At 60.9% G+C, this 27166-nt stretch overlaps 1 protein-coding gene across 4 annotated transcripts; it reads left to right on the top strand.

The window, feature by feature from the left end:
* Positions 1-13438: 13438 nt before the first annotated feature.
* LOC119052404 (low affinity immunoglobulin gamma Fc region receptor II) lies at positions 13439-25828 on the top strand. Of its 4 annotated transcripts, none has more exons than XM_037149672.2 (8): positions 13439-13663; positions 16772-16810; positions 17731-17985; positions 21542-21811; positions 22320-22439; positions 23557-23604; positions 25186-25223; positions 25315-25828. In XM_037149672.2, the coding sequence occupies exons 1-8, from the start codon at positions 13552-13554 to the stop codon at positions 25390-25392; spliced, it is 960 nt and encodes a 319-aa protein (XP_037005567.2). In that variant the 5' UTR covers positions 13439-13551; the 3' UTR covers positions 25393-25828. The 4 variants fall into 4 exon arrangements, with proteins under 4 accessions (XP_037005567.2, XP_037005549.2, XP_037005558.2 ...); XM_037149654.2 differs by having other exon boundaries at positions 17728-17985; XM_037149663.2 differs by having other exon boundaries at positions 13440-13663; positions 17728-17985; positions 22323-22439.
* Positions 25829-27166: the final 1338 nt, after the last annotated feature.

Here is a 27166-nt window from a genome sequence, read left to right as displayed (position 1 = left end):
GTTCGTTCGCAGACCAGCTCGGCTTAGCCCATTCTGTCTTAACGCACGTCGGCCGGAGTAAGGGCCACTCCTTCCCATCCCGAGTCCACCAAGGGATGACCAGCGAAGGCCACAGAGGGGCCCCGAGACCTGTGATGGTCTTCTAAGGAAATATTCTACTTGCTCACTTTCATGACGAAGTGCAGGAACCTCTAAAGTGCAAACGCAACAGGCATCGAAATCTCTTAGGAAGCACGTTCCCCACTCCATCTCTAGTCAAATGGGGGAGAGCGCTAGGAAAGGAAACTTCCAAAACACGAAAGTGTGTGTGTGTGCGGGGGAGGGTGGACAGGCTGCGAGGGAGGGGCAGAGACACTGGTTGGGGGGGAGGGTGCAGCAGAACCGATAGGAAAAGCCGTGCAGACAAAGGTCCTGGGACGGAGCTGGACGTGCATGTGCCCAGAGGTCTGGAAGCAGATGCCCGCCCCGCCCCGGCCAGGAAGGACACGCGGGGAGGGTGAGAGAGAGACTCCAAACCCAGGAACAGACCGATGGCCACAAAAGGGGAGAAAACCACAGAGAAACGAAAGTGGTTGCATGGGGCCGTCTGTGCCCGCGGCTGTTAAAACACTGTGGCCTGTGGGCCTGGGAGAGCGTTCCGGAAGCTCGGTGCTACCTGCCAGCCTGCCAGCCTCATGTCAGGACACACACAGACCCCCCCGCCACCCCCCTCCAAACTGGCAAAGCCTTCAAGTTTCGTGCTCGTGCTGTGTTACGAGTGGAGCGCTGGTCGGGGGGGAAGTGATGCCGGTTCCGGTTTCAGGATGGCAGCGGCTGGTTGAGCCACTGGTTGCTCCCCAGGCCTTTGCTTCTTCCTCTGCGGTGAGGTCACTGGGCCGCACCGTGTCCATCTGTCTCTGTCTCAAATGTCCTCTGGCTCTGAACGCCGGGTTCCCGTGAAGGTTTCTAGACAACGCAGAAGGCAGCAGTGACTGTCGCGCACACACCCCAGTGGAAGCCCCCGGACAACTGCTGGGAGCCAGAGGGGTTTTCTGGCAGAGCTGGCAAGTGGCTGCCTCTGGGGCCTAAAGTTCGTAACAAATTATGAAAGCTCTTGCTGTTACTCACATGCAAACGAGGCAGAACCTGTGAGGAAGATGAAGGGCATCGGCAAGAGGAAACCTGGGGTTTGAACAGGGGACGGAAGGGCTGGTTCTTGCTGCTCTGTCGTCGGTAACGACCCCCCTGCGGACAAGAGGAAGCCCCCCTCCCGTTCCCAGGGCTTTGATGCAGGCGCAACTGAGAACATTTTGTTTCAAAACATACAAATGATCCCTCAGAGTCCCGCTGTTGAAAAAGTGAAGCAATTCAGAAGTAAATAAAGTAAAAGGGGAAGTGACCTCTGTCCCCCAGCTTCATGCCTCTCTCTCCTCGGGAAGACCGCGGAGAGGTCTGGTGAGCCTTCCAGAACTTTCCCTGAACACTCGTCCTCACGTAAACACACGTCTACCTGCCCGTATTGTATCTTCTTCGCTTTTTGATGTTTATGCTTGCACATTTCATGACAGGATTGTCTGCAACTCGATTTTTTAAATAATTCCGCAGACACGCAGGCACACATGTGAGCACACCACGTTTCCACGCTGTTTTTTAATAGGAGAGCTGCGGAGGGATGGTGGACAGGAAGAGCAGTGTCTGTCCTTCGACTTTTGTGTCCTTAGAAGACTGGGCACCAGGACCAGAGCGTCCCCTTCGTGGGGGTTGGCTACCCCGTGGCTGTTTCTCCCTCTTTTGCTGCGAGTGGAACATGGTTCTGTTCAGATAGGCGGGGGCTGTGAGCCCCAGCAATGGGGAGAACCTTCTCAGCCAGCAGATGACTTTGGGCCGGTTTGGGTCTGTGGCTTTCAAATTTGAGCTGCCCCAGTGTCACCTGGGAGGCTGTGGAGAGCAGATTGGTGGCTTCACTCTCAGATTTCCTGATTCGGGTGTGGGGGCTGAAAATGCACATTTCTAGCAAGTGCCCAGGTGACACTGAGGCTGCTGGTCCAAGGACCACACATTGGGGACCCATTTGCTGCTGGTGATCGAGGATGGAACGTGTGATACCATTCTGGACAAGGAGCCCTCAAAGGCAGTCGGCTGTGGGGGTTCTGGGACACAAGAAGTAATGGGATGAGATGTTTCAGGCTTGGGATGAGATGTTTAAGGACGTGATACTCGGAGCTGCTGCAGCCCTCTTGTTTCCATGAGGTACGTGGCTGCCACGCTAAGATAACAAAGCAAATAGAGGAAAGAATCTGGAGCACCACTGGCATTATTGAGATACAGAGTAACCAAATCTGGAACCACCCTATCTTCAGACAACTTGATATGTACAGTAATGAAATATTCGTTCTCGTCGAAGCCTTGTGAGAGCCATTTTCTGGAACTTGATCCACACGCCTCCCTCTCAGTGCCCAGGGCGCCCCAGCAGACACAGCCGCGGACCAATTTACCTAAAGCCAGATGCTGGACAATTTTTAGGTTGTTTCTGATTTTTGTTATTTTAAAAAATATATATTTTATTTATTATGTTATTACAGTTGTCCCATTTTTTTCTCCCCTTTATTCCCCTCTACCCTCTACCCCCTCCCCTTCCTCCCACCATCATTCCCCCACCTTAGTGCAAGTCCATGGGCCGTACATATAAGTTCTTTGGCTTCTCCACTTCCCCTACTATTCTTCCCCTCCCCTGTCTGTTTTCTACCTACCATCTACGCTTCTTATTCTCTGTACCTTTTCCCCCTCTCTTCCCCTCCCACTCCCCACCGATAACCCTCCATGTGGTCTCCATGTCTGTGATTCTGTTCCTGTTCTAGTTGTTTGCTTAGTTTATTTTTGTTTTTGCTTTAGGTGTGGTTGTTAATAATTGTGAGTTCGCAGCCACACAAATGTGGGCCACTGCTCCGCCAGCCGCCACCCTGCCCTGAGTTCTCTCTGCCTGGCTGCGCGTCTCTGCCCCTGCTGTTGCTCTGGATGATGTTTCTTCTTTAACTCCCTGGTCGTCAGACTTCTGATCAGTTCGATTTTCTGGCAGTTTTGGTTGTTTTTTGTTTTTAAATTTGTTGTTGTCCTGTTTTTGGTCGTGTGAGGAGGCACAGTGTTTCTACCTACGCCTCCATCTTGGCCGGAAGTCCTAATTTTCATTATTTTCAATAGTGCTGCAAAGAGCAATGGTATTTTTAAAAATATATTTTGTCATAGTTCCAAAGGCCATTTTCTGAGAAGTGAAATTATGATGTTATAGGAATATATATACATTCCTAAGATTTTGACGTGTTTCCTCATTTCTTTCTACAAGATTTGTTTGAATTTGCTCTTCACTAGGAAGTCTGTGAGAACCCACAGTTACGTTCTCTCTCTGCACCTCGGGTGAGTCCGCGGGTGGGAAGCGGGGCCTCACGTTCCAGTTTGCGTTTCTTTGATGGCTCGCGTGTCGGATGCTCCCAGGGGCTCGTGTTTCATCGTCTGGGGCGCGGAAGCGTTTGCACACTCAGACGGTGACTGACAATCGGGGTCTTTGCTCGTCTCTGTGGGCATCCTGGCCTATTTATCAGGACTGTAGGTTTTCCTTATTAATTTCTTGTATAAAAAAATTACCTCTTTTGCGAGGTTGAAATTAAATTCTTTTTTTTTTTTTAACAGTTTGCAGTTGGTCGTTTCTTCTGGTTCGATTTTAGTTTTGTGTTATGCAGAAACGTGAGCATTTTGTCCTGTCCTCGAACAGCGGGGCAGATCTCGAGAGCTGTCCCGTCTTGCCAATCTGACCCCCGTCTCCCCTCCTCCAAGCCCTTGGGACCCAGCTTTGTGCCTTCTGTTCCTGTGATGGTCACACGTCAGAGGCTTGAGTGGCATTGTCCGGATCTGTCCCATGCGGAGTGGCCTGTCTCACTCTGGGAGGTCCCCGAGGTCCGCCCACGCCGTAACCTGTGAGAGCACTTCCCTCCTTTTTTAAGGCTGCGTGTTCGGCTGCGGTTACGCGTCCCGTTTTCTTTATCTCCTCTTCCGCTGATGTCCATCTGGGTTGTTTCTGTACGTCAGCTACTGGGAACGATGCTGCCACGAATCACTGTGGGTGCGGGCATCTCTTCGAGATACTTCTTTGACTTTTACCCCTCACGTAACGCAGGCGGGGCTGAGATATTTGGCAGGGAGAACTGGCAAACTGGATGTGGGTTATGGCAGAGAGGAAGGCCACTGTGGTGATGTCCAGACTTCTGGCTTGGGAGCTGCTGATTCCCGAGGCAGGAAATGTGATGAGAAGAAGCGCAGCCGGGTGGCTCTGGGGTGCAGGCTCAGGTTGGGGTGCTCTGCACGTGAGGTGCCCTGGGACCAGCGCGGTACCTGGGAGGAGAGGCTGGGCTAGGACTAGACACAGACGAGAGCTGAAGTGTGCGGAGAAAGCCAGCTAATGCCCTGGCGGTGGTTCCTTCATTGCTGAGGCCTTTGCGGGGTGGGGGTGGCACCTGTTTCCAGGAAGAGGATTTTGAATCACTTAGAACTTCACTTACCATCCTTCACAGGTTGTTCAGAGTGTTTGGTTGCTCCCCAGCAGGGGGCGCTTCCAGCGATCTGAGCACCCAGGGCTGAGAGGATTCCCAGGCTCAAGTGCAGGTCAAGGGCAAAGCAGGCGGAGGGTCGCAGACCCTAAACGCTGGGATCTCACTGCTCTTTTTCTCCTGCACTTTCACGTGCCACGCTCACCACTGAGGGCCAGGCGGTGGGGGAAGGCACAGGTCTGCTGCCGGGAGCCACCACCTGAGGCCAAGAATCACTGAGGCAGAGAGCAGAGCAAGTGGTTTAAAACGAGAGCATCGGCTCCTCACACTCTTCTGGCGTTAAAACCCTCCAATCTGTAGTTTTCTTTCTTTCTTTCTTTCTTTCTTTCTTTCTTTCTTTCTTTCTTTCTTTCTTTCTTTCTTTCTTTCTTTCTTTCTTTCTTTCTTTCTTTCTTTCTTTCTCTCTCTCTCTCTCTCTCTCTCTCTCTCTCTCTCTCTCTCTCCCTCCCTCCCTCCCTCCCTCCCTCCCTCCCTCCCTTTCTTCCTTCTTTCTTTCTTTTGATTTTATTTAGTTTTCTTGAAAACTGGGTACCTTGCCCACTTCATTTCAGCAGAGGGCAGTAGAGAGCCACAAACAGCCCACATTCCTCAGTACCGGGGGGAAAAACACAACCACTCAATAAAATGTCAGTTTGTTACAACATTATGCCAATGTCACGGGGCCCCAAATGCGGCACAACGTACTTCCTGTGTTCTCCAGCAGGAGAGATGTTTGTAGAGGCGGGGCAGGCCCTGGAGAGTCAGCCACGCGTGGTCTTCCTGCAAAGAGTGGAGTTGTGTGCAATGCACAGGCGAGTTTCTGGAGAAGGGGGTGTGTCTTGCAGAATGAGCAGGAGTTGTCCAGATAGCTTGGTTCACAGACAGCAGCGTGGGTGGGCCCACGGCGAAGGCGGGGGGCAGCAAGAGGGGCGGCCCTTGTGAGAGGATGGGGTTGGGGCGGGGATGGCAGATGTGCGCACTCCGAGTGGCTCTGTGGTGTCCTGAGGGCTTAGATGTCGTCCGTCCAAAGCCTGAGCAGCACAGCCACCTGTACTGAGGCAGCGTTGGGTTTTTTGTTTTATTTGAGGCGTATACCGGTGCTGTCAGTCCTTTTAATGTTAGCTAATCAGGTAGGTGTTGTAGGGGAGGAAAATTTTCCCTTCTTCCCTTCTAGGTGCCGTGGCTGGTCTAATTGTTCAATAGATGTAGACAGATTAGCAGGAGAGAAAAAAAAGCAATGCATACAAAGATACAGCCACACAAAGATGCAGACACACAAAGATACTACCACACAAAGATACAGGCTCAAAGAAGCCATCAAGCTTTGGTGCCTCTAACCACAGGAACGATGGATTTCTGAAGACCTGACGAGGCAGAGGCTTGGGCTGAGGGGGTGTGGAGAAGACTGAACAAGTTTTGTTTATACGTCTGCTTGGCTCCAACGCCCCCCTGTGTTCATAGGACGCCCCCTCCCACCGGGTTCAGGGAGGGCGCCTTTCACTTGGGAGATTTACCTGCTTGTAGGAAAGAAGGGCCAAGTGGGGCGGGTCAGAGGGGACTTTCCGCTTCCCCCTCTTTTTTGAAACTCCTTCAGATTAAACTATTCCACGTGCTGAGGTGCCGTATTTTGGAACAATGCGCTCTGAACCTCTTCAGTGTATGGTGATGCTTACTGTGTTGTTAATTTGCAGTTTCTTGATAAGTAATGATGCTTGATGCTGGTCTTCGGATGGACTTAATTGGCCACTTAGATACCATCTTCTATGAAGTGTCTAGTTGAATTTTTTTGATTACTTTGTAATTAGGTTGTCTTCTTTTATTTTTTTAAGTTTTTTAAAAGATTTTATTTATTTTTCTTTAGAGGGGAAAGGAAGGAGATAGGGAGAGAAACGTCAATGTATGGTTGCCTTTCGTGTGTCCCCTGCTGGGAACTGGCCTGCAACCCAGGCATGTGCCCTGACTGGGAATCGAACCTCAATACTCGGGTTTGCAGACCCGTACTCAATCCACTGAGCTACACCAGCCAGGGCTGTCTTCTTTTATTTTTAAGATTTTATTTACTTATTTTTAGAGGGAGAAGAAGGGGGGGAGAAAGAGAGGGAGAGAAACATCAGTGTGTGGTTGCCTCTTACATGCCCCCTACTGGGGACCTGGCCCACAATGCAGGCAGGTGCCCCAGGTGGGAATCGAACCAGTGCCCTCCTGGTTTGCAGGCTGGTGCTGAATTGGTGGAACCACACGAGACAGGATGTACTTTTTCTGGTACAGATACAGCTGCACCCACTTCCTTTTGGTGGCCACGTGTGCGGCATGTTCTCTTCCACCCCTTCCCTCTGGGGCCAGGCGTGTCTGTATTTCCGAGCAAGTCTCCCTCAGGCAGCAGGGAGTTGAGTCTTGTTTTGCTTTTTAAATCCATGCAGCTGCTCTGTGCCTGTTGGCTGGTACATTCCATCCCTTTGTGTTTGGAGTGATTATTGGTATGTAAGCACCTACTATGCTGTTATTAGGATTTGCCGTCTGGTTGATGTGTATCTCCATTGTTTCTTGAGGTGTACGGTTAGGATGTTTTCTGTCTAGAAAGGGGATGTTTTGAAACGCCCTCGGCAAAACTGCCTCGGAGGCCGGCCCAGCCATGATGAGGGGACAGCAGGAGCCCTGCTCCGGCAAGGGGCGCTTGCAAATGTCCTGCCCTCTGGGCCCGTTGAAACCCCCTGGAGCCCAGCTTTCCCTGCTGCATGGCGCTGGCATTGCGTCCTCGAGCCTATGCCGTTTGAAATGCAGACGTGAGTTTAGTGTGGGCACCATCCTAACCCTTCACGGCGCGCGCTTGCCGGTCTCAGCTGCCGAGGTCCTGTGTGTCCTGTTGCGCTTCTGTTCCTGGCACTGATGCTCAGACCCGCCTCGTGGAGAAGCTGCGGAGGTGTCTGGCGTGACAGCCCCTTGGAGGAAGTGCTTGGGATCTACAACCCACGCTCGTTTTTGCACCCACGCCGTCCTCACGTTTTAATTCCAGCCACCAACCCAAACCACCCTTCCGCTCTGCTGTTGCAGGGCAAGACCGGGGCGGCCTCCTGCGGGTTGCGTGTCTGTCCCCGGCATGTACCCTCCGTCTTCCCCTTTGTGGAGCCTGCCTCAGACCAGAGACCCTTCCCAGTTCCTCTCTCCCACTGCCCCGCACCCTCCGTCATGGGCCCGGAGGCCACAGGAGGTTGAGCCCTGGGTGCCGGCTGGGTCACTCTCTCTGGCCGGCCCCTGCCCTTCGAGGGCCTTCTCCTGGGCCCAGCACCTGCCGCCTTTGCCAGCGTCAGGGCCACCTCCCTGCTCAGGGAAGGACGACCACTGCTCAGGACGACCCGGCTTCCCTTCTGCCGGGGCCCCAACCTGCTCCACCTCCCCCCTGTACTGCTCTGTGGCAGAGGGATCTCCTCCTGGAACGCGACGGGGGCCCAGGGAGGGACAGGTGCTAAGCTGGGGCCTCCACTGTCTTGTACAAAATACGTTCCCCCAGTTTCTAGACTGAGGCCCCGAGGCCCTGTGGAGATGCTTCCGTACAGCTCGCAGGCACTGCAGCCCGGACTCTGACCCTCGCCCACCCCCTGATTCACGGCCTCTGTCCCTTCCTAGCATCCCGCCCTCAGCGCACAAGAGGGGTTCACGGCGGGAACTCGGTGTCGACCAGATTCGCCCCACGCTGGGTCTGTCTCCGACCCCGCGCCCTCCGGGACTCCCGCCCTGGCTGAGGGGTTTGCCTCCTGCTTCTTCTGCTTCCCTACGGGGGGGGGGCTGGCGTGGCTCACCCCTCCCGGGGAGCACCCATTTCAGGGTGCACGCGGGGCGTGGTCCCCCGTCTCAGTGCTGCCGCGGGAGCAGCCTGCCTGGGTCTCCCTCGGGCTCCCAGCTCTCGCCTCCCGACGGTGGCAGAAGGTGGCCCCCTCTCGCTGGTCGTTAGAACTGAAGGGACGGTCAGCTGGGTGAACTGGCAGTGAGGCAGGACTTGTCTTCATCAGCACGCAGGCTGACGCTCTCACATGGCAGGTGGCCATCGGCGAAAGAACAGACAAATGAGCGAATGGAATGGAACAGAGAAGCCCAGAAACTGACCCCAGGAACGCGGCCCGGTGACCTTGACGAAGGAGCAAGGGCAGTACAATGGAGGAAAGGTCATCTTTTTAACAAATGGCTGGAAGAACTGCACAACCACGTGCAAAAAAAAACCCCAGTGATTCTAAACACTGACTTGTGTCCTTCACTAGAATTGTCTCAAAACAGATCACAGACTTAAATGTAAAAATGCAAAACCATGACAACTCCTAAAAGATGACCCAGAAGAGAGACCTAGATGACCTCAGATGTGGCCATGTCTTCTAGATACAGCACCAGAAGTCTGACCCGTGGACGAAATAAGTGGCACGCTGAACTTTATTCAATTAAAACTTCTGTTCTGTGCAAGACATGGTCAAGAGAGGGAGAAGTCAAGCCATGGACAGGCAGGGAGAAAATATTTGCAAAAGTCGTGCCCGATAAAGATGAACCTTTTCGAATCCCTTGCCGAGGCCCAGAGAATCGGTGGGGGGGGGCCAGACCACGCAGCGGCAGAGCCGGTCTGACGCCCGGTCTCCGGGTCCGTCTACAAATGGACACACACTGCAAGCATCCAGTGCGATATTGCGATAAAAAAGAGCGAAATGTTGTCGTTTCCGACCGCACGGGTTCACCGCTGGGCATTAGCCTCAGTGAAATAAGTCAGGGAAAGAAAAGTGTAGAATATGAAGAAACCAACCAACCAAGTGGAACTGAACAAACAGATTCACGGAAACAGACGCCCAGAGGTGGTTGCCGGGGAGGAGAGGGGAGGGAGGCGGGTGCCTGAGAAAGGCGAAGGGATAATAGTCGGTGACACTGTGACAAGTCCGCACGGTGACAGGTGAATCGGTGGGGTGAGCACAGCGTGAGGTGGGAAAACGTCGGATCTCTGTGCTGGGCACCCGAAACTCACGCCGCTACTTGTGTGCCAGCCACACTTAAATTTAAAAATAAAAACAAATACGTACGACCAGGTCTCATCGCTCCCCTCCTAACCCAGGTCCTCAGAGACAGACCCCCCTTTGTCACGGGCGTTGGCCTCCTGGTAGCTCCTCTCCTCTCTCCTCTCGACCCGCCGGCGCCAGTTCCGAACCAGAGCGGCGAGCAAGCCGCGCCCTGGACTCACCACTGGTCACGAGCCCCGAGCGTCTGCGTCACTGAGAAGACCGTTAGAGGCCAGGCCGCTTTCCCACACGGACCCCAGCTCTCGGGGGACCTTTCCAGGCCGGCCGCCAAAAACGCCTCGCCCATTGCCGCCCTGCTTCTCCTTCTGTGGTTGCCTTTCCGCCCGAACTTCCTCCGCGGTGGGGTCAGCAGTTGACTGTGGCGATGCCGGGCAGCCCAGCTCGCAGGAAGCGCGGGAAGGAGGAAATCCTAGAGCGAACGGGGCAGCAACCACTGGCAGGGACCAGGGCGTGCGTGGTCAGGGTGTCAGGAGGAAGAGAAATGACACCCAGTCAAGCAGAAGACGCAGAAAACAGTGCTCGCCGAGCCGAGTGGCTGGATGCTCAGCGTCCAGAGCTGGAGCCTCGGGGGGCGCCTGTCCTGCTCGGAGTGGGACCACCCACGCCAGTCCCCACTGGGAACCGTGGGCTGGGTTCTCTTCATCTTAAACAATGATAAACGCTAAAGGCCAGGTTCTGCGTTGAGAATTGTTCAAAACAAGACCACAAGCCCAAAAGCAGCCGCGTATGCTGAGTCTCATGTCGTCAAACGCAGGAAAACCAAGTAACTCCCCCAAATGGCCCACGACACCACCTTAAATACCGTCTTCAGCTAAAGACGGAAGAAGGTTCTGTTGGTGGGGGAGAGACTTCTGGGAGGTTGTCAGGACAAACAGGAGAGGGCAGCTGTTATGCTGATTCAAGCCTGGGGATAAGAGTGTCCTGTGATGGGCTCGTCCTGGGTGGGGGTCGGCAGGGCGTCCTCCCACCTGTCAAGTCCTCCTGGGGACCTTCAGGTGCCTGCCACCGGACCGTGAACTTCGGTCTCTCACTGGGTCCATTGCTCGGTGCTGTTGCTCCATCAACTGACCAAGCTCAGCATTTAAGGAGCGATTTGGATGCCCTTTACTCAAGGGAAAGCCGTCCGTGGGTGGGGGAGCCCTCCTCCCCGGGGACTCGGGCCGGATCGAGTTTGAGAGGGAGTCAAAGAGGGGACTCGGACGTGAGGCGTGACAGAGGGGCCAGCGGGTCCTGTTTTCCAGGGCAGGGCCAGGTGGCCAGCTGGGCTGGGGACCGAGACTGGCCGACCCGGCACAGGATGACTGACCGTAGGTTTGCGCAGTGGACCGGGCGGTCGGGGCTGCGCCCGTTCTGTGCATCCTGGGGCGTGTGCGGCAGGAATGAGCTCCGTCATCCTCCCCGTCCCCGCCTTGCTCGGTAGTGAGATCCCCGGTGCTGCTGTGGGGTCAGGGTGGCTCCCGAACTGGAACTCACAGTCTGGCACGTCGAGGGCTCGGCCCTCACCTGGCTGTTTCCTTCATCCCATCGTTGGGGTCTTCATCGAGGGGGGGCCCCCTGTCTGGTCACCAGTGGCCGTGTGCTTGCATGTAAAGCTTTGGTGAGAAGGGAGCCCCCCGGAGACCGTTGGCAGAAGGACAGCCCGCACTCAGAGGGGGCACCAAAGCCGCCCCGCCCCCACCCGAACCGACCCAGACGGGAGAGATCGGGGACCTTGCTGAAGAGACCACACGCTCAGGCCAAGCGGCTTGTTCAATGGCCTCTTGTGGCCGAGTCTCCGCTTCCCCCAAAGTGCGAATCCAGGGCACCAAGTGGTGTTTTCCGCAGGGCAGGCACCTCCCTCTTCAGCCAGAAGACAACCAAGGGTTCTCCTAGCCCTTGACTTTGGGCTTTGGCTGGAGAGTCTAGGGGCTTTTGAGGGGCAGCTGCACTGCCCTAATTGCTGCGAGCTGGAGGGTGAGGGACCTGCCAGGCGCCTCTGAACCCTGGAGCCTCCTGGGAACTCCCATGTGAGTGGGCTGAGAGGTGCCGCCCAGGGCGGCGCGGCGGCCTGGCCGCGGGCGCTTGGCCGGAGCCACAGCTCCCACCGTTTGCCTCCTGTGCTCCCCGGGTGTGAGGGGGCGCCCGTCCTGCAGAGGTGACAGGGACTCGGGCCGGGCTCCCACACAGGTGGCCTGGCCGTGGGAGCGAGAGCACAGCGGGGGTGGGAGGGAATCCGCCAGGGCTCACCTGCCGGGCGCTGCTGCTCAGTCTCTTCCTGCGGCTGCGACCTGGAGGCAGGGAGGCTGACGGGGTACAGAGGGGGCTCCCCCTGGTGCAGAGAGACTGAGGCTGCCCCTGGGACCAGGGAGATGTCACAACAGGCAGCGCCGCAGGTCACAAAGTCACAGACCCAGCGGGGTCCTCGGTGCGAAACCAGGGGTAGAATAGATTCCTGGGAAACATGACGGCAGCGGTCCCCTTCCAGGCCGGGGCAGAGAGCACTGTGGCCATGCAACCCCGGCCGTGGGGGACGCAGTCTGTCTGCTTCCTGCTGCTGCTGCCGTGGGCGCCTCTCACCCTGGCCACCGGGCTCCCGGCTCTCCAGAGTGTGCGGAGGGGCCCGTGACGTCCTGTGGTGCCTGACCTCTTGAGCTGGGACCTCCGGACCTCGGCTCAACGCTGTGTCATCCTGTGTCATCATCGGGGTGGCCGGGTGGGAGCCCTGCTCCGCAGGACTCTGCCCCCGAGGCTCATGCTGGCAGGAGTCACAGTAAAACAATGACAGACCAGACTAGAAAACACCCCCGGAAAAAGATACGAGTTTTTCACTCCAAGTCAGGTAAGAGCTGGAGGGGCCGGTGGCCGAGCCTGTGGTCAGGGCCCGTGGGCTGAGGCTCTGAAGGCCCAGGTGCCAGTGTCATGCCCTTGAGCATTGATTGACTGCCCCTTGCGGACACTGGGCGGGGCCTGCCCTGGGTGACAAGGACAGAGAGGGTGAGGACAGAAAGTGAGAGAAGGAAGCAAGCGTTCAGGGGATGCGCCCCTGGCATGGGCACCTCGAAATCACCCAAATCCTTTTTATTTTGCCAAGTCACTTCTCAACCAAGGGGACACGTCCGTGTTCACAACCAGGGGTACTAGACACCTGACAAGGTAGGGCAGGTCCTCGCTACGGGGTCACCTGGCCCCAAATGTCACCGGTGCTGATTCTGAGAAAGTCCTGCATGGAGGGCCTTCATTTTTTGCAGGCGAGGGGCCGGAAGTCCCCGGAAACTGTCTGGGGTTCCGCACCCGCACCGGTGCAGCTCCGAGCTTGTACGCCAGCCCTTGAGATGCGAACGGGCTGGCGGGACCAGCTGGCGTGCTCCGGAGTTTGGTGGATGCAGGAGACGGTGGCGGGCGGATGAGAAAGGGGACAGTGAGGATGAGCGCCGTTGTCCCCTTGGTCCTGACACACCTCCCCGTCCTTGTCCCACCCCTAAAAGGGAGTCGGGATTAGGACAAGGAAGACCCCCAGTGACGGTGGGGGTCTGTGCCCTTCACTGGTTCCAGCAGGGCCTGTCCGGTGTCCAGGCCTGTCCATGGGACTGCAAGCATGACACGCCTGCGCCCTCTCCGGAGTCACCTTTCTTAGGAGACAGGAGGCCCCCAGCCCGGTCCCACGACTGTTTCTCCGCGAAGCTGAGCCCGGAGGTGACCCCAGAGGAAGAGGTGGAAGTTGTTTCCCAGTTTCTAAAATTTCGGTGAATTTGGAGCCGGGCTGAGCCCGATTCTGGGAAGCCTCGCGTCTGTCTTCAGGGAGGGAGCAGTTCGGAGGAAAGAGGCGGGGAGGGGCCTGAGATAACACACTGCCTCTCACTTCCGCTTTTGGACTTCAGAGCCGGCCGGTCCCCTGGGGTGCAACCAGTGAAACCTGCCGAGAGTCCAGGCTGGCCTGCCGGTGCCTCCGGGACACGGCTGCAGGGGCGATGGGGGTTCCCGCCGTCCTGCCCCTCCCTGCTGCCGCGAGTGACCGGGCTGGCTGCCCGTCCTGCTGTCCTTGGGGCCGCATGCTGCTGTGGACAGCCCTGCTAGTCTTGGGTGAGTCAGGGTCCCTGGGGGGTGGGCAGAGGAGCAGGGATGGGGCCGGCGTGTCCCCCTGGGTGGGGCCGCCGAGCCTGGGCAAGGACGTGAGACGGCCTGGGCAGGTGTCAGCAAAGTCGGGCTGCTGGAGAGCGCGCTCGGGCAACCTGCCGGCAAGGCGGAGGGTGACGGGGGCAGAGGGTGACGGGGGCAGAGGGGGACGGGTTTTAAAGCGTCTTTTGCCCAACCTCCCCGGGCACCTGGGTCTCTGACACTCCGCCGCCACCACCTCTGAGCAACCTGCTTCGAGGAAAGTCTAGGGACGTGCACTTGAGTGACTGGGGGCGGGGGGCGGGCGGCTGCTTTCCTTCCTCGTGGGGAAGGCTCTCGGACGGGGGGTAGGGAGGAAGCCAGAGGACACCTGGGGGGCAGTGGCTACTCCCTGCTCCCCTAACCCCGTGTCAGGCAGCAGAGGCCTCTCTCCTCCCCTGGGGTCACCGGGGACACCCCATCACACCTTCTTGCACTGCAGGCAGGTGCAGCCCGGGCCCCGGTCAGGGAAGGAGCCAGGGTCTCGGGCCACGATGGAGGCTGACCGAGCTCTGCCAGGGCCAGGGCCTGGGGCTGCTGGGTGCCGGGTGCGAGGAAGAGCCCAGGGCAGGCCACCGAGGGGACCTGCTGCCGGGACTGTCCCCAAGCCCAGTTCCTGGAGCTGCCACCTCACTCACCTCCAGAGGGAGACACACACCTCTCCCTGGGGCCTGAGTGTGACGGTGCCTCCCATGTGACACTCAGGCCTGGCCACCTGCCTCTGCCCCTCGGCCACCACCTCCGCCACCTGGGAAGATTGCGGGTGACTTGTGCCATTTCCTTTCATTTGTCCTTTTGCTACGTCACCAAGGACCTGGTCCTCTTTTCTACTCTTTGTTTAATCCTCAACCAAGGACATGTTTATGTAACTGAGAGAGAGAGAAACATCGACCGGCTGCCTCCCATGTGTACCCCCACCAGGGACTGAACCCACAGCTTTTGGTGCACAGACGATGCTCCAACCCACTGAGCCATCCGGCCAGGGCCACCTTTTCTATCCTTCTCAACGACAATTTTTACAGCGCCCAGGCTTGGGGGCTCCTGCCTCCTGCTCCCCGAGTCCACGCCTCAGGGGCCAGAGGTCCGAGGGGCCCTCTGCCACCCGGCACACTGTCCTGTACGTCCTGGTTCCCAGGTGCCACAAACGGCCTGGTTTAAACAGTCCGTAAACGCCGGCGCAGGCTCTGGTCTAGGGACCCGTCAGCGAGCGGGGCGCCAGCCTCCCTGACCTGCAGCCGGCCTGTGACCCCTTTGCGGTGGCTCCGCGGGGGTGAATACTTGGTGTCCGTGGCTGTTTGTGGGGGGAATGAACGGTGGGGGCTTCTCTGCAGGTCCTCGGCTCTTTCCTCTGCCTCCTCCGCCCCCATCTCCGTGTCTCTGGCCGGCCCCTGTCTCGCCGCCCCCGGCCCGGCCTGCCTGCTCCAGGTTCCAGCTGTCCCTCCCCCGGCAGCTCCCCACCCTGTCGCTCTAGCTGGTGTCCAGCGCAGTTTCCCAGTGCCACCTGCTGCTGGGACACTCGGGCCCTGACTTGCTGGCTCAGCACAAGACACACCCGAAGTCTGGCTGCCCACACACACGTCCTGCGCCCCACCCTCTGTCCGGTCAGGACCCTCGTCCTGCGCCAGCTCCCCTCACTCCCGCCTCTTCCAGGTCCGTCCTGAGTCTCCCCTTCACTTCCTGTTGTCGCTGCAATGTGGGGCCGTCGCACCCCCCGCCTGGCGTCACTCAAGGGACAGTTGGCAGAGTGTGGGCCCTGCAGTCAGTTCGGCCGCGGCCCTGCTTGGGGGCTCACCCCACTGAGGGTGCGAGTGGGCTGAACAGACCCAGAGACACAAACGCAGCTGGGGGAGGGCTGCGGGGCGTCCACGGGGTGCCCCGGGGACAGCTGTGGGGCGGGGCAGCCTGCTGGCACAGGGTGATGTGGGTCTTCCTGGGGGCCCCACTGAAGCCGGTTCATTTAGCCCCTGGGAGAGTCAGAGCAGGGGCCGGCAAAGACGGAGGCCCGGGTTGGCGGCTGGTGTGACTGGAGCTCAGTCAGCAGGGAAGGGAGCCCAGAGGGCAGCTGTGTCCTTGGGATCACGGACGTATCTTCTGCTGAGAGCAAAGGAAGGCCGTCGAAGGCACACGGGAACACAGGGATGAGATCCAGTTCCGTGTGTTTGAAATAGCGTCTCGGCGGGAAAGGGGTTGTAGGGGAGACAGAGGCAGGGAGAGAAGCCGGGAGATGGGGGGAGGCCGGGGGCCACTCAGGACCCAAGATCTGGGTTGGAAGCAGACCCAGCAAGACCTGCGGTGTGAGGGGGGAGGGGCCTGGGGGAGGGTGCAAGGAGAAGGCAGCCGCCGGGCGGGAGAGGCTGGGTAGATGGTGTCGCGTGGAATAGGGAGACTGGGAGGGAATGTCCCTCTTATGGCAGAGAATGTCGCAGTGACCAGAGGAGACAGGGTGGCTTACGTAGAAAAAATGGAGCCGTGTGGCTGTGAGGGGAAGGGACAGATGAGTGTGGAATTCCGCGCGGGGTCTGGGGAGAGGTTCTTCTGTTTGCGGAAGGTGTTGGAACACACCGCCACCACTGGGAGCACGGGGCTGAGGAGGAGCTGGGTGCAGAGGACAAAGAGGGCAGCAGAGAGGGACCCTGGAGAGGGGGAGGGGACCAGCCCCACAGGGAGGTGGAGACGCTGCTGTCCCGCAGGGAGCGGAGCGAGGACAGAACAGAGTGGAGAGGCGGGCGGGCCGAGGACCTGGTGGGGGAAGACGGCAGAGTCCCAGGGGACAGGAGAGGACAGGAGAGTCCCTCCCAAGGGCAGCAGAGCGCGTGCACGAGAGAAAAGTGCCACGTGGACCTCAGGGTCGTCGGGCACACAGTGACCACGAGTCTGCTGAGTCGCCCGTCCGCCCGCCGCCTGCCAGTCTCAGTGATGCCTGGCCCAGCACGGCAACACGGGAGGTTTACTGGACAGCGGAGGGCGGGGCCTGCCGGGCATCTGCCAGGACGTGGTTCACAGCGCCAACCAGTGACGTTGCCTTCTCTCCTGCAGCTCCCTTGGCCTCCGCAGCCGGGACTCCCAGCCCACAGGGTAAGCCCAGCCCCGGGCCCCCAGCTGCCCTCCCACTCTGCTCCCAGCACCTGCCTGCACATCTGCGAGCCCCTGGGCCCAGCTGGGGACAGGGAAGGCAGCCGCTCCCTCCCCTCTCACCTTCCTCTGCCCCCTGCTCCCAGCTGCTGGGGGTTTTGGCCTTCTGGTTCAGTGCTGGGGACAGGCATAGACTCTGTCACCTGAGTAACCCCACCCTCCCCTCAGCCACCTTCCTCCCTGCGGAGGTGCTCAGTCCCACCGTGAGAGGAGTCAGCCCTTCGGCCGCCGGGCAGCTGTGCAGGCGCTGCTTCCCGGAGCACGGATCACGGCTCCCAGACCACAGGGTGGGAGTGTGGGGGGGGGGCTCTCCCAGGGCCTGAGCCCAGGGCTCCCTGCACTGGCCCCCGGCCTTTCCTGTGCTTTCCCTGCCCTTCTGTGCCTGGGGCGGGGGCAGGTCTGTCCTGACGGATAGAGGAGGACTTGGGGTCAGGACAGAAACCAGGCACTGGGCCCTCCGTCTGGCACCTGCCCCTCTTTTGTCACCCAGCTCTGGGGAGGGTTTGCCCACCGGGTCCAGGTTCAGGGGCGGGAAGTGAGTCCCCACAAGGGGTGTGTGTGTGAGAGAGAGGGAGAGAGAGCGCCAGCTGGCTGGGGTTCCCTGGCGAGCTACCTTTTTCTAGGGTCCGGCCTGGCCCCTGCCGCTTTCTCCTTTGCTCTTGCCCAGCCCGCGGAGCAGCCGCGCCGCCCCCCCCAGAGGCCCAGGCCCCACGAAGGGGGGTGGCAGGTTTGTCCTCAGCCACACCCCGTTCGGGGCTGCCTCTCCTCCTGGTGTCCCCAGCAGGACCACAGGGGCTCCCTGTCTGAGGTCGGAGGCCGCTCGGGTCCTGCCCTCTCAGGCTCCTCTCTCCGCCCCTCAGCAGGTCTCCCGAAGGCCGTGGTGCGCCTGGAGCCCCCCTGGTTCAACGTGCTCCGGGGGGACAGCGTGACTCTGCACTGCCAGGGGCCCCACGGCCCCGGGGACGGCCCCACCCAGTGGTCTCGTGACGGGACCCCCATCCCGACCCAGGTCCAGCCCCACTTCAGCTTTAAGGCCACCGTGAACGACACTGGGAACTACAGGTGCCAGACTGACCAGACCGGCCTCAGCGACCCTGCGCACCTGAACGTCACTTCTGGTCAGCAGAGGAGCCCCGGGAGGGTCCGGGGGACCGGGACCTGAGATCTGCTGACAGGGCTGCGGGGGCCGAGGGGCGGGGGTGGCCGGTCCCTGGGGGGCATGGCCGTGAGCTGCCGAGGCCTTTCTGCCCAGTCATTTCCCTTCCCACCCCCAGCCCCCGCCTTTGCTTCCATGTGGGGTGCCTCGGGACTCTGAGGTTGTTTGGCCTCAGTCCTGATTAAGCAAGAAGGTGGCAAGGCCACACGTGCCCCTGGGGCGGGGAGGCAGAAGGAAACCCGACTTCAGAGCCCGTGCTCCTGGCACAGCTGGGTCCTAGCCCTGGCGGGTTCCACTTGTGGAAGCTGATCTGCTCCACCCTGAGCCTCAGTTTCCCCTTTGCTCCGTGGCGGCACCTGCCCCCCTCCAGGCATGTCCAGTCTGGCTCAGGGTGGCCCCGCTGCTCTGCTGAACAGGGGGCTGAGCTCACGGAGCTGCTGGCAGCAGGCGGTTATCGGTGAAGTGCGTTGGTGACTGGGCAGTGAGGCCATGGTCGCTGGTCCCCTCCCTTCAGCTCATGCCCAGATCTCCCCAAAAAGTGCACAGGAGGCAAGTGGGCTTCTGTCCCTTGGCCCAGCAGCCAGGGACAGGCCCCGAGGGAAGGCTGGGTGGCCCCAGGAAGGGAAGGGGACCCACCGAGACAGGCGAGTCCCCACCAATGGCCAAACCAGCCAACGGGACCAGCAATGAGATGGGTGCCCCAGTGGATCACCAGTGGAGGGGTCACCAATGGAGGGCTTGGTGACCGGCCACCAGAAACTCCGGTCCCCCACTGGGCCTCCCGGGGGCAGGGGCAGCTCACACGTGACTGTGGGCACAGCTCCCCACGGCAGCAGACCAGCACCCAGGCCAAAGGCGTCCACCCACCCTGCCCTCCGCCAGCCTCTCAGCGGGTCCCTGGTCATGGCCGCTGCGGGTGCTGAGCGACGGGGGTGGCCGGTCCCTGGGGGGCATGGCCGTGAGCCGCTGGAAGCTGTGTCTGCCCGGTCATTTCCCTTCCAGCCCCACCTGTGGCCCCTGCCTGGGTGTGGCTGCAACCAGCACCCCCAGCCCCACGCACTGGGGCCCACATGTGCCCGGGGCCCTAGCCGGGAAACTGATGGCAGGAACACTGGACCCTGGGCCGCCCGGCTCCCCTGAGGCCCCGGGAGTGGGGCTGTGCGTCACCCTAGGGCCTGTGCAGGTGCCGGACTGGGCGGCGAGGAGCCCACAGGCCGCTGCCCCGCCCCTGAGCAGGGCACAGCCCCTCTGCCTCTGCCCCCCAGGCTCTCGTCGGGCCTCCCTGCAGCTGCGGGGCCTCAGACCAGCCGCCCCGCTGCAGCCAAGGTGAGGCGGGTGCTGCGGGTGGCACCCCAGGGCCCACGAGCCCAGCTGGAGGTGGCCAGCACCTGGGCACTCGGCTCTGGTACCTTCCTCGAGAGCAGGTAGCAGTAGCAACTGCCCCGGGAGTGGCCCAGGACAGCTGGACCCTGGCCGGTGGCCCACGTGGGGCCCGCGAGCCAGAGAGGTCAGCAGGACGCGGGTGCCCCTGAGGCCGGCAGCTCCACCCACGTGTGGGTCCAGCCCCGTCCCCCGCTGGGGCTGCAGCCCCACCAGCCTCAGTACTGACAACGCTGACTGTCCCTCCGCCGCCACTGCCAGGTCCCTGCACCGGCCCGACAAACCCAGGGTCGCCGTGGGGCGGCAGGCTGAGTCTGAGGAGGGGCTCTGTGCTTGCGGCCCAGCACCTCCGGGGGCGGCAGAGAGAGCTGGGCCAGCGCCCTGGTGGGGTGCCTGACACCCCAGCAGGGACCCAGAGCCGTGTGCGGCCGGCCAGTGAGCGCCACCCCCTGCCTTGGCCACAGTGTCCAGACGAATGGGTGACTCACACCCCCACAGGCCACTGGGAAGCCCCGACTGCCACCCGTGTCACTGAAGGCTTTTGTATCCAACATGAAGCAGAACCAGAGCGAGAAGCTGTGGCTGATCAGCCAGGACAGGGCTGAATGAGACTCATTCACACACCCTTGGGAGGGGGTGGCCTGTCTGCCAAGCAGACAGGAAGGCCAGTGCCCCGAATGTCAGGCAGTCCCGTGCCTCCCAGAGGTTCTGTTCCGAGAGCTGTAGCCGCCAGTTCTGGCTGAAGACAGAAAAAAAAATGAGCGAGTTTCTAGAAGCCCGTTGGGCTCATCCAGCAGAGATGCCAGGACCCAGGGCCAGCGTCACCGTTGAGGGGCTGCAGCAGCAGGGACACCCTCTCCCCAAGACGTGGAGAGCTGGGCTGTGCGGCCCCCACCCTGTGCCAGGCGGAGGAGGGCTATTTCTGGCCCCTGGTCTGCAAGGCTCCCAGGGGCCTGCACAGGCGTTTCCCAGGCAACCGATGGAAAGACCCTTTTACTGCTCGGAGAAGGACGTCCCCCTGGTGCCGCGAACACAGAGCTGGGCGCCGCCCCTGAGAATGGCACCGAGGGGTGTCTGCAGGGACCTTGGGGCTGCGGGGCCGACCAGCCTAAGGCACGCCCTCCCCTCGGTCCCCTTGTGACCTGGAGCAGCAGAACTTTCCGGGGAAGGGAGAGCTGGCCCCGCAGCGGCTGTGCCCGTTCTCCGGCTGGGACTCTATTTTAAAAGGCCTTGGCCCTTCCCTGCCTCCCCACCCACCTACCTGGGGCGCCCAGGGCCTCATTCCCTGGGGGTCAGGATGTGAGGGCGCCGACACTGGAGAAGGGGCGGCGGTGTGTCCCCAGCAGAGAGGCAGGGTGTTCCAGCTCATGTGGCCCGCTGTCCCCCCGCACTGTCCCCTGGCCGTGGTGGCCCTGAGCTTTCTCCTGCATGCTGCCAGCCGGGGCAGCCCCGGGCGGCCTCGTTCCGATGTGTGGTGGGGACAAAGAGGGCGTGTGGCTGCTGTCATTCCTGGCAGCCCGGCCCCCTTCCACCGTGTCTGTTGCCTTCTGGCCGGCGTTTCTGTCTAGTCCCAGCCCCGCAGCTCTGGGGAGAAGGGGCCAGAGCTCCGGCGTCCAAGTGCCCCTGTGGACGCTCTTCCCTGTGCAACAAAACACTCGACATTTCCCTCCTCAGTGAAAGGGTGAAAAGTGGGGGAACTCGCACAGAAGACGAATGGCCCCCCTGGGACACAGAGGTCTTCCAACAAAGACCCCTGAGGGAAGCGCCACACTCCCCAACTCTCACCAAATGTCCACGGCTTTCTACGGTCCCCAAAGACATGGGTCTCCTACATCAGCGTGGACCCTTTCACCTGCACCCCGGGGTCTTCCTTCCCTGCAGAGGCCTGTCAGGCAGGACGCGGTGGCGCCACCATCCCCCGGGGCAGCAGACGAGCAGACGAGCGCTCCCCGAGCACCCGTGGCATGCGGTGTCTTTCTGTCCACCCTCATGGACGAGGGAGCCAGAGGGAGAAACCGGGGCACCAGGGTCTACACTCAGCCCCTCCTTCCCCACAGCCTGTCCCCTGGTCAGCGTGCCCTGGGTCCCAGAGCTCGGTCACGACCTCTGGGGTCCCTTGTCCCTTCCGTGTCCTCCAGACTGGCTGCTGCTGCAGACCCCGCGCCTGCTGCTGCGGGAGGGCGACCCCCTCGTGCTGAGGTGCCACAGTTGGAAGAGCCAGCCCCTGTTCAAGATCTCGTTCTTCCAGGACGGCATAGCCAAGTGGTACTCCCCCGCCAATTCCAGCTTCTTCATCCCACACGCTAACGTCAGCCACGGCGGCAAGTACCACTGCTCCGGATTCATGGGGCGGAACAGGCACGAGTCCCACCCTGTGCGCATCGATGTCCAAGGTGTCCCAGAAGCAGGTGAGGCAAGGGGTGGGGCTGTGGTCGTGGGAGCCCCATGGAGGTCTGGGAAGCGCCCCCGCAGTGCAGGCGACCCCCGGGGTGCAGGGCAGGGAGGCGGGCCAGGCTCAGAGCCGCCCCCCCAGGGGAAGAGGCCCCACACCAGGACAGCGGCACAGGGCCTCCCTCACCAGTTCAGGGGGCCCTGAGGCCCTGGACGTTCCTGAGATCTGAGGCCTTCATGTCTGTCCGTCACCCACTGGGGCCTGTGCCCAACAGCTCATGGCTGTGCTGGGTGTGGGGACCGTGCTTGCACGGCCCCTGACTCTCAGAGGACCACCCTCCCCATCCCAGTGCACCTTAGGTTAGCAAACAGGCTGAGGGTTGGGGCTCACAGGCCCAGCCATGGAGGCAAACCCCCAGCAGGTGGGGCTGGGGGGCCGGAAGCACGGCCCCTGTGAGTGGCCCAGGCACAGGGATCCGCACTGGGAGGGAGCGGGCGGCCTGTCCTGAGCTCTGTCTTCCCCAGCAGCCAGTGAGAACCTCTTCCCGGTGATCATCACTGTGGCCGTGGTGGCCGGCATCGCTGCAGTGGCCGGTGTGGCTGCCATGGTGGCCTGGGTCTGCCTCAGGAGGCACCGGAGCGCAGGTTGGTGGCTTTTTCTTGTTTCTCGTGTCCTGGGCTCTGACGTGGCCCGCGCCCAGCGCCGGAACCCTCACCTTTGGCCCGGAGGCTCCGCGGCGCTCAGAGGCGGCCCTGGGTTTTGCGTACTCGTTCACTTGTTGACTCACGCATGGGACAAGGTGCAGGCCCTCTTTCTTGCTCACCCGGGGAGCCCGTGCCAGACGCTGGGGACGAGGCCCAGACAGGAGCACAGCCTGCGCCTCAGGGAGCTCCGTGCGTCCCAGGGAGACGGAAGCACAGATGGTCGTTACAACGAGACGGGATGAGAGCGATGGTGGACAAAGGCAGAGGCCAGGGGTGGGGGCAGAAGCGTGGGTGGCGCGTCAGGGACGCTTTCACGGGCACCCCTCTCTCAGGGGGGCCCGTGCTCAGTCTCAGGCCCCCGGTCACGGCGGCGTGGCCTGGGCTGAGCTCCTCGCTGAGCCCGAGACCCAGTCTCCTCTTCTGGGCGAGAGGCCACTCACGGAAGTGCCGTCCCGGGGTGGTGGGAGGAGGCCGAGGCCACGGGTCTCACAACAGTGGCCACCGTGTAGGCAGAGCATTGTCATCGTGCAGGAGGTGACGCTGAGGGTGGCCGTGAGCAGGGGCCATGGGGGTGAGGACTGTGTGGCCGGATGGGCTTGGGGAGCGTGTGGGCTGCACAGGACGAGGCCGGGACACGGGACAGGAGGTGGCCGGGACAGGAGGTGGCCGAGGGAGTGGCTGACTCGGTCTCCAGCCCGCAGGCGCCCAGCGCAGTGCCTGCCACCCACTGGACCCACACTCAGCCAACACTTGCTCGCGGACCGGTCGGCGGGAGGACTTTACATTAATTTGTACTAATTGAGACCAAACAAACTCGAGAGGGAAGGGAGGGCGCCCAGAAAAGCAATGAGCAGATGGTCACTATTCCTGTCACTGAAAAGCCAGGAAAGGCTCTGGATGGGCAGGTCCGTCTGCAGCCGGGGCAGGAGAGGCGACAAATGGGAGGGGAGGGCGTGTCTGAAGGCCCCCAACCCAGTCCCGCCCTGGTCCTCCAGCGGAGGACTCAGGCCCCGCCCCTCACCTACTGACCTCCTGTGTGCCCTCCCAACCCTCCCAGGAGCCCCTAAGAGCAGGGAAGTGGGAGAGACCCCACCCGAGGAACCAGGTGAGTGTAGCCCCCGGGGGCTCCTGCTGCCCCACCCGGGGCCGCCCCGGGCCCGGGAGCAGGACACGGCTTGTGTGAGGTCAGCATGGCGCCCGGGACAGGGAGGGGGCGGGGGAGGCGGGCGGGGCTCAAATCGCTTGGTCAGCTCTGAGCCTCACACCTGGGCCTGAAGGGGACCGCTCCTCGGGGGCGGGGCGGGCAGCCCACCTGTGCCAGGTAGACGGCGGGGATTCGCCAGGGTCCGAATTCCCGGGGCTAGGAATGCTGGGAAGTCTCCAGACAGGAGGAAACCCGAGACGGTGGGGTCTCCGGGGGCTTCGGCAGCAGGGTTGGCACGGGGGGGGGGGGGGGGGGGGGAGCAGGGGGTCGGGGGGCAGGGCTCTCGGAGGGCAGACCCTGCGTTTGTCAGGGAGCCCGCTCAGGCCCAGCTGTCACACCAAGGCCCGGGCCCCAGCGGCATTGGTGCGCCCTGTGGGCGAAGCCCGGCTCTCAGAGGCTGTGGGCTGGCTCGAGTCCTGCCTCCCTCGGGCAGTGGGACCTTTAGTGGGTCATAGGCCTCGTGGGTTCTGTCCCCTGCTGGGGACGAGAGCGCCTTCAGGTCTGAGCTTCTGAGAGCCTGGCCTTGGTGGGCCTGCGGGGAGGGGTTCCAGGTGGCTTCTGGACTGTCCTCAGGGCCAGAGCGTGAAGGAACTCGGGGCAGAGTCGGGCAGGGACGGGGCCCTGGAGCTCCGCCTCAGACGGCCAGGGTGTGACTCAGAGCAGAACAACAGATTTGAGGGCTTGAGCAAGAGGCGCTGTCCAGCTTCGGGCCGGGTTGGCCCGGCCGAGGTGGGACACGGCCTGCACGGGCTGCTCTGGGGGCTCAGCTCTGTGTGCGTGGGCGCGTCTCACGGGGCACGGACTTCGCAGCCAGCACCGGGGCCGAGGCTGCCCCAGAGGCGCGGCCGGGAGCTGGGAAGGTCGAGGGGCCGCGGGAAGGAGCATCCAGGGTGGGGACTGTCCCAGAACTCGGAGCGTGGCAAACGGGGACGCTTCGCCCGGCGCACGGGGAGGACACTGCCTGCCGTGGTCTCAGGCGCCTCCCAGGCCGTGCAGACACCGAGGCTGCTTTCACGGGGAAGGAGTTCGTGGGCAGGAGCCGGAGGGGACGGCTGCGCTCCCCCCCCCGGGACTGGCTTGCTGGCGCCATTCCTCCTCCCTCTGCCTCGCTCTGGGCTTGTTCTCTCCTTTCCTGTCCCGGAGTCACCGGATTCCTCGCAGCTCCAGCAAGGGCGCACTTCCTCAGCCTGGCACGGCCCGAGTCTTCTCACCTTTGAGTCTGTGGCTGCAAAAATCCAGACTCGACCTCAGTGCGACACTGAGCCGCCCGCCTGTGCCCGGGGCCTCAGATCTCAGAGGCGGCTGCTTCCTCTGGGAAAACGCAGCCACCCTCTGAGAAGGTGCTGCCTTGCCGGGCGGGCGAGGGCGGGCAGGGGCGAGGCCTCGTGGACTCCGGCGCTCTTTGGCCTGGGTGGCAACCGCAGCGCACAGTAGGTCCCCTCCTGCCGCAGGGCCCGGCTGACCTGTTCCTTTTGCCCGCAGCCAACCTCACCCACGCTGAAGAGGCTGCCAAAGCGGAGGTGAGCCCCCAGGCCCCGCCCCTCCTCCCCCTCCTCCCCAGCCTCCCGTGTGGCTTCTCCACGGTCCCTGTGGCTGCTCTGCTTTCTCCAGGCCGAGAACACCATCACCTACTCCCTGCTCATGCACCCGGAGGAAGACGCAGGGCTCTCGGATTACCAGAACGTGTAGCCGTGGGGGCGAGAGCCGGGCAGGCCGGGTCGGTCTTCCGGCCCCACGAGACGCCCCCGAGGTTCCCAAGGAGCAGGACTCTTCGGGGGGAGCGTCCCCCACCCTGATGCCCAGGCTCCTGTCCCGAGGGCCATGGACAGCGCCCGCCCCAGCCTCGGCACCGGCCACCGTCACATGTCCTCGGTCAGTGTCCACGTGGCCAGTAAGCAGCCAACACAACATGCTTTTATTAAGACAGTGTCGCCACACGGGAAGCGCTTGTGTTACACGTTACACGGGAAACATTACATGAGTGTCTGATTTCAGATGTGACGGACAGAGTCACACAGGCCAGCATGTTAAAGCGGTTGTTTCGGGGAGATGCGGTTTGAGGACGTTCCTTTCTTTCCCTCTACACAGCATGTATCAATTTTATAATAAAGCACGTGAAACAACATTCCCGCTGCCGTTTAAAGGCTGTGTGGGTCGAAGGGTGCACTGCCCGGGGTGTGTTGCTCCTCGGTGACGGTCTCGGGAAGGTGGCGATGGGTACGAGGTGGGGGAGGGGGGCCAGGGCCCCCTGCTCGTCCAGAGACCTGCGCTCTCCTCTCCGTGTCTCCTTCCTCTTCCTCCCCTGGCAGACTCACCACTTCGGTCTCGTGATGCCTGTTCACAGGAAACCACGCTGTAGTGGGTCCCTGGTGGGGACTGCTGAGTCCTCCTGTCCTGTCCCAGTCATGGCGACCCGGAGGACGCGACCTCGAGGACGCCACCCCAGCGGGTTGGGGACGTGCCTGACAGCTTCCCTGGGGGCTCGCGGGGGTCCTGGGAGAGGCCTCGTCTTCTGGGGACCCTGACGCGCTTCCCTCCCGCGGCGTTCTCGCTGCCAGGACACAGCAGCTTCCCTGTGCGGTGACGCCCAGGCACCACGCAGTCCCAGTCAGAGCCCACACTCACGTCGGGCTGTGGGTCCGTGATGACAGGGTTGGAGGGGCTGACGTTCCGCCAAACCCTGTGCTTCGGAATTAGAGTGTGGGGATTAGCCATTCACATGTCTTCCGTGGTGGTTTTTCTGCCCACGTACTCCTGCCCATTTTTACAGGAATGGTGCACGTCTCCTTATAAATCACAGCATGGCGGCCCACTTTATTTATACACACAGTTCTACTCTACTCATTTAAAAAATCAAATTAAAACACAGATAAGCAGCCCTGGCTGGTGTGGCTCAGTGGATTGAGTGCCGGCCTTTGAACCAAAGGGTCCCCAGTTCAGTCCCCAGTCAGGGCACATGCCTGGGTTGCAGACCAGGTCCCCAGTAGGGGGCGCTCAAGAGGCAACCACCCACTGATGTTAAAAGAAAACAAAACTACAGGTAAGCAAGATCATTAGGATCACCTGCAAACTCACGAACCAGACAGAATCCAGGTGGCGTTTCAGACATGTGTACTCATATTTTTTACTTGGATCACAGTGTTTTCACATGCTCCTACATATGCACAGGCAAAAATTTATGCTCCTCCTGAGCACGTAAACTCAAACGATACAGAAACATAAACAGTGAAACGGAAGTTTCTTTCTGTCCTCACTGCCCGCCCCCAATCCTATAATGCTTTCAATGGGTGACCAGTGTGGCACATTTCATGTATGTTTCTGAATTTTTGGTATGCACCTATACATTTTTTAAAGGTTTTATTTATTTATTTTTAGAGAGGGGAAGGGAAGGAGAAAGAGAGGGAGAGAAACATCACTGTGTGGTTGCCTCTCACGTGCCCCCTACTGGGGACCTGGCCTACAA

This window comes from Artibeus jamaicensis, unplaced genomic scaffold (genome assembly GCF_021234435.1).
Source record: "Artibeus jamaicensis isolate MK-2021 breed Jamaican fruit bat unplaced genomic scaffold, CSHL_Jam_final scaffold_625, whole genome shotgun sequence".
Lineage (NCBI taxonomy): Eukaryota > Metazoa > Chordata > Mammalia > Chiroptera > Phyllostomidae > Artibeus > Artibeus jamaicensis.
The sequence above is the reverse complement of the archived record's forward strand: the minus strand, read 5'-3'. Positions and strand labels throughout refer to the sequence as shown.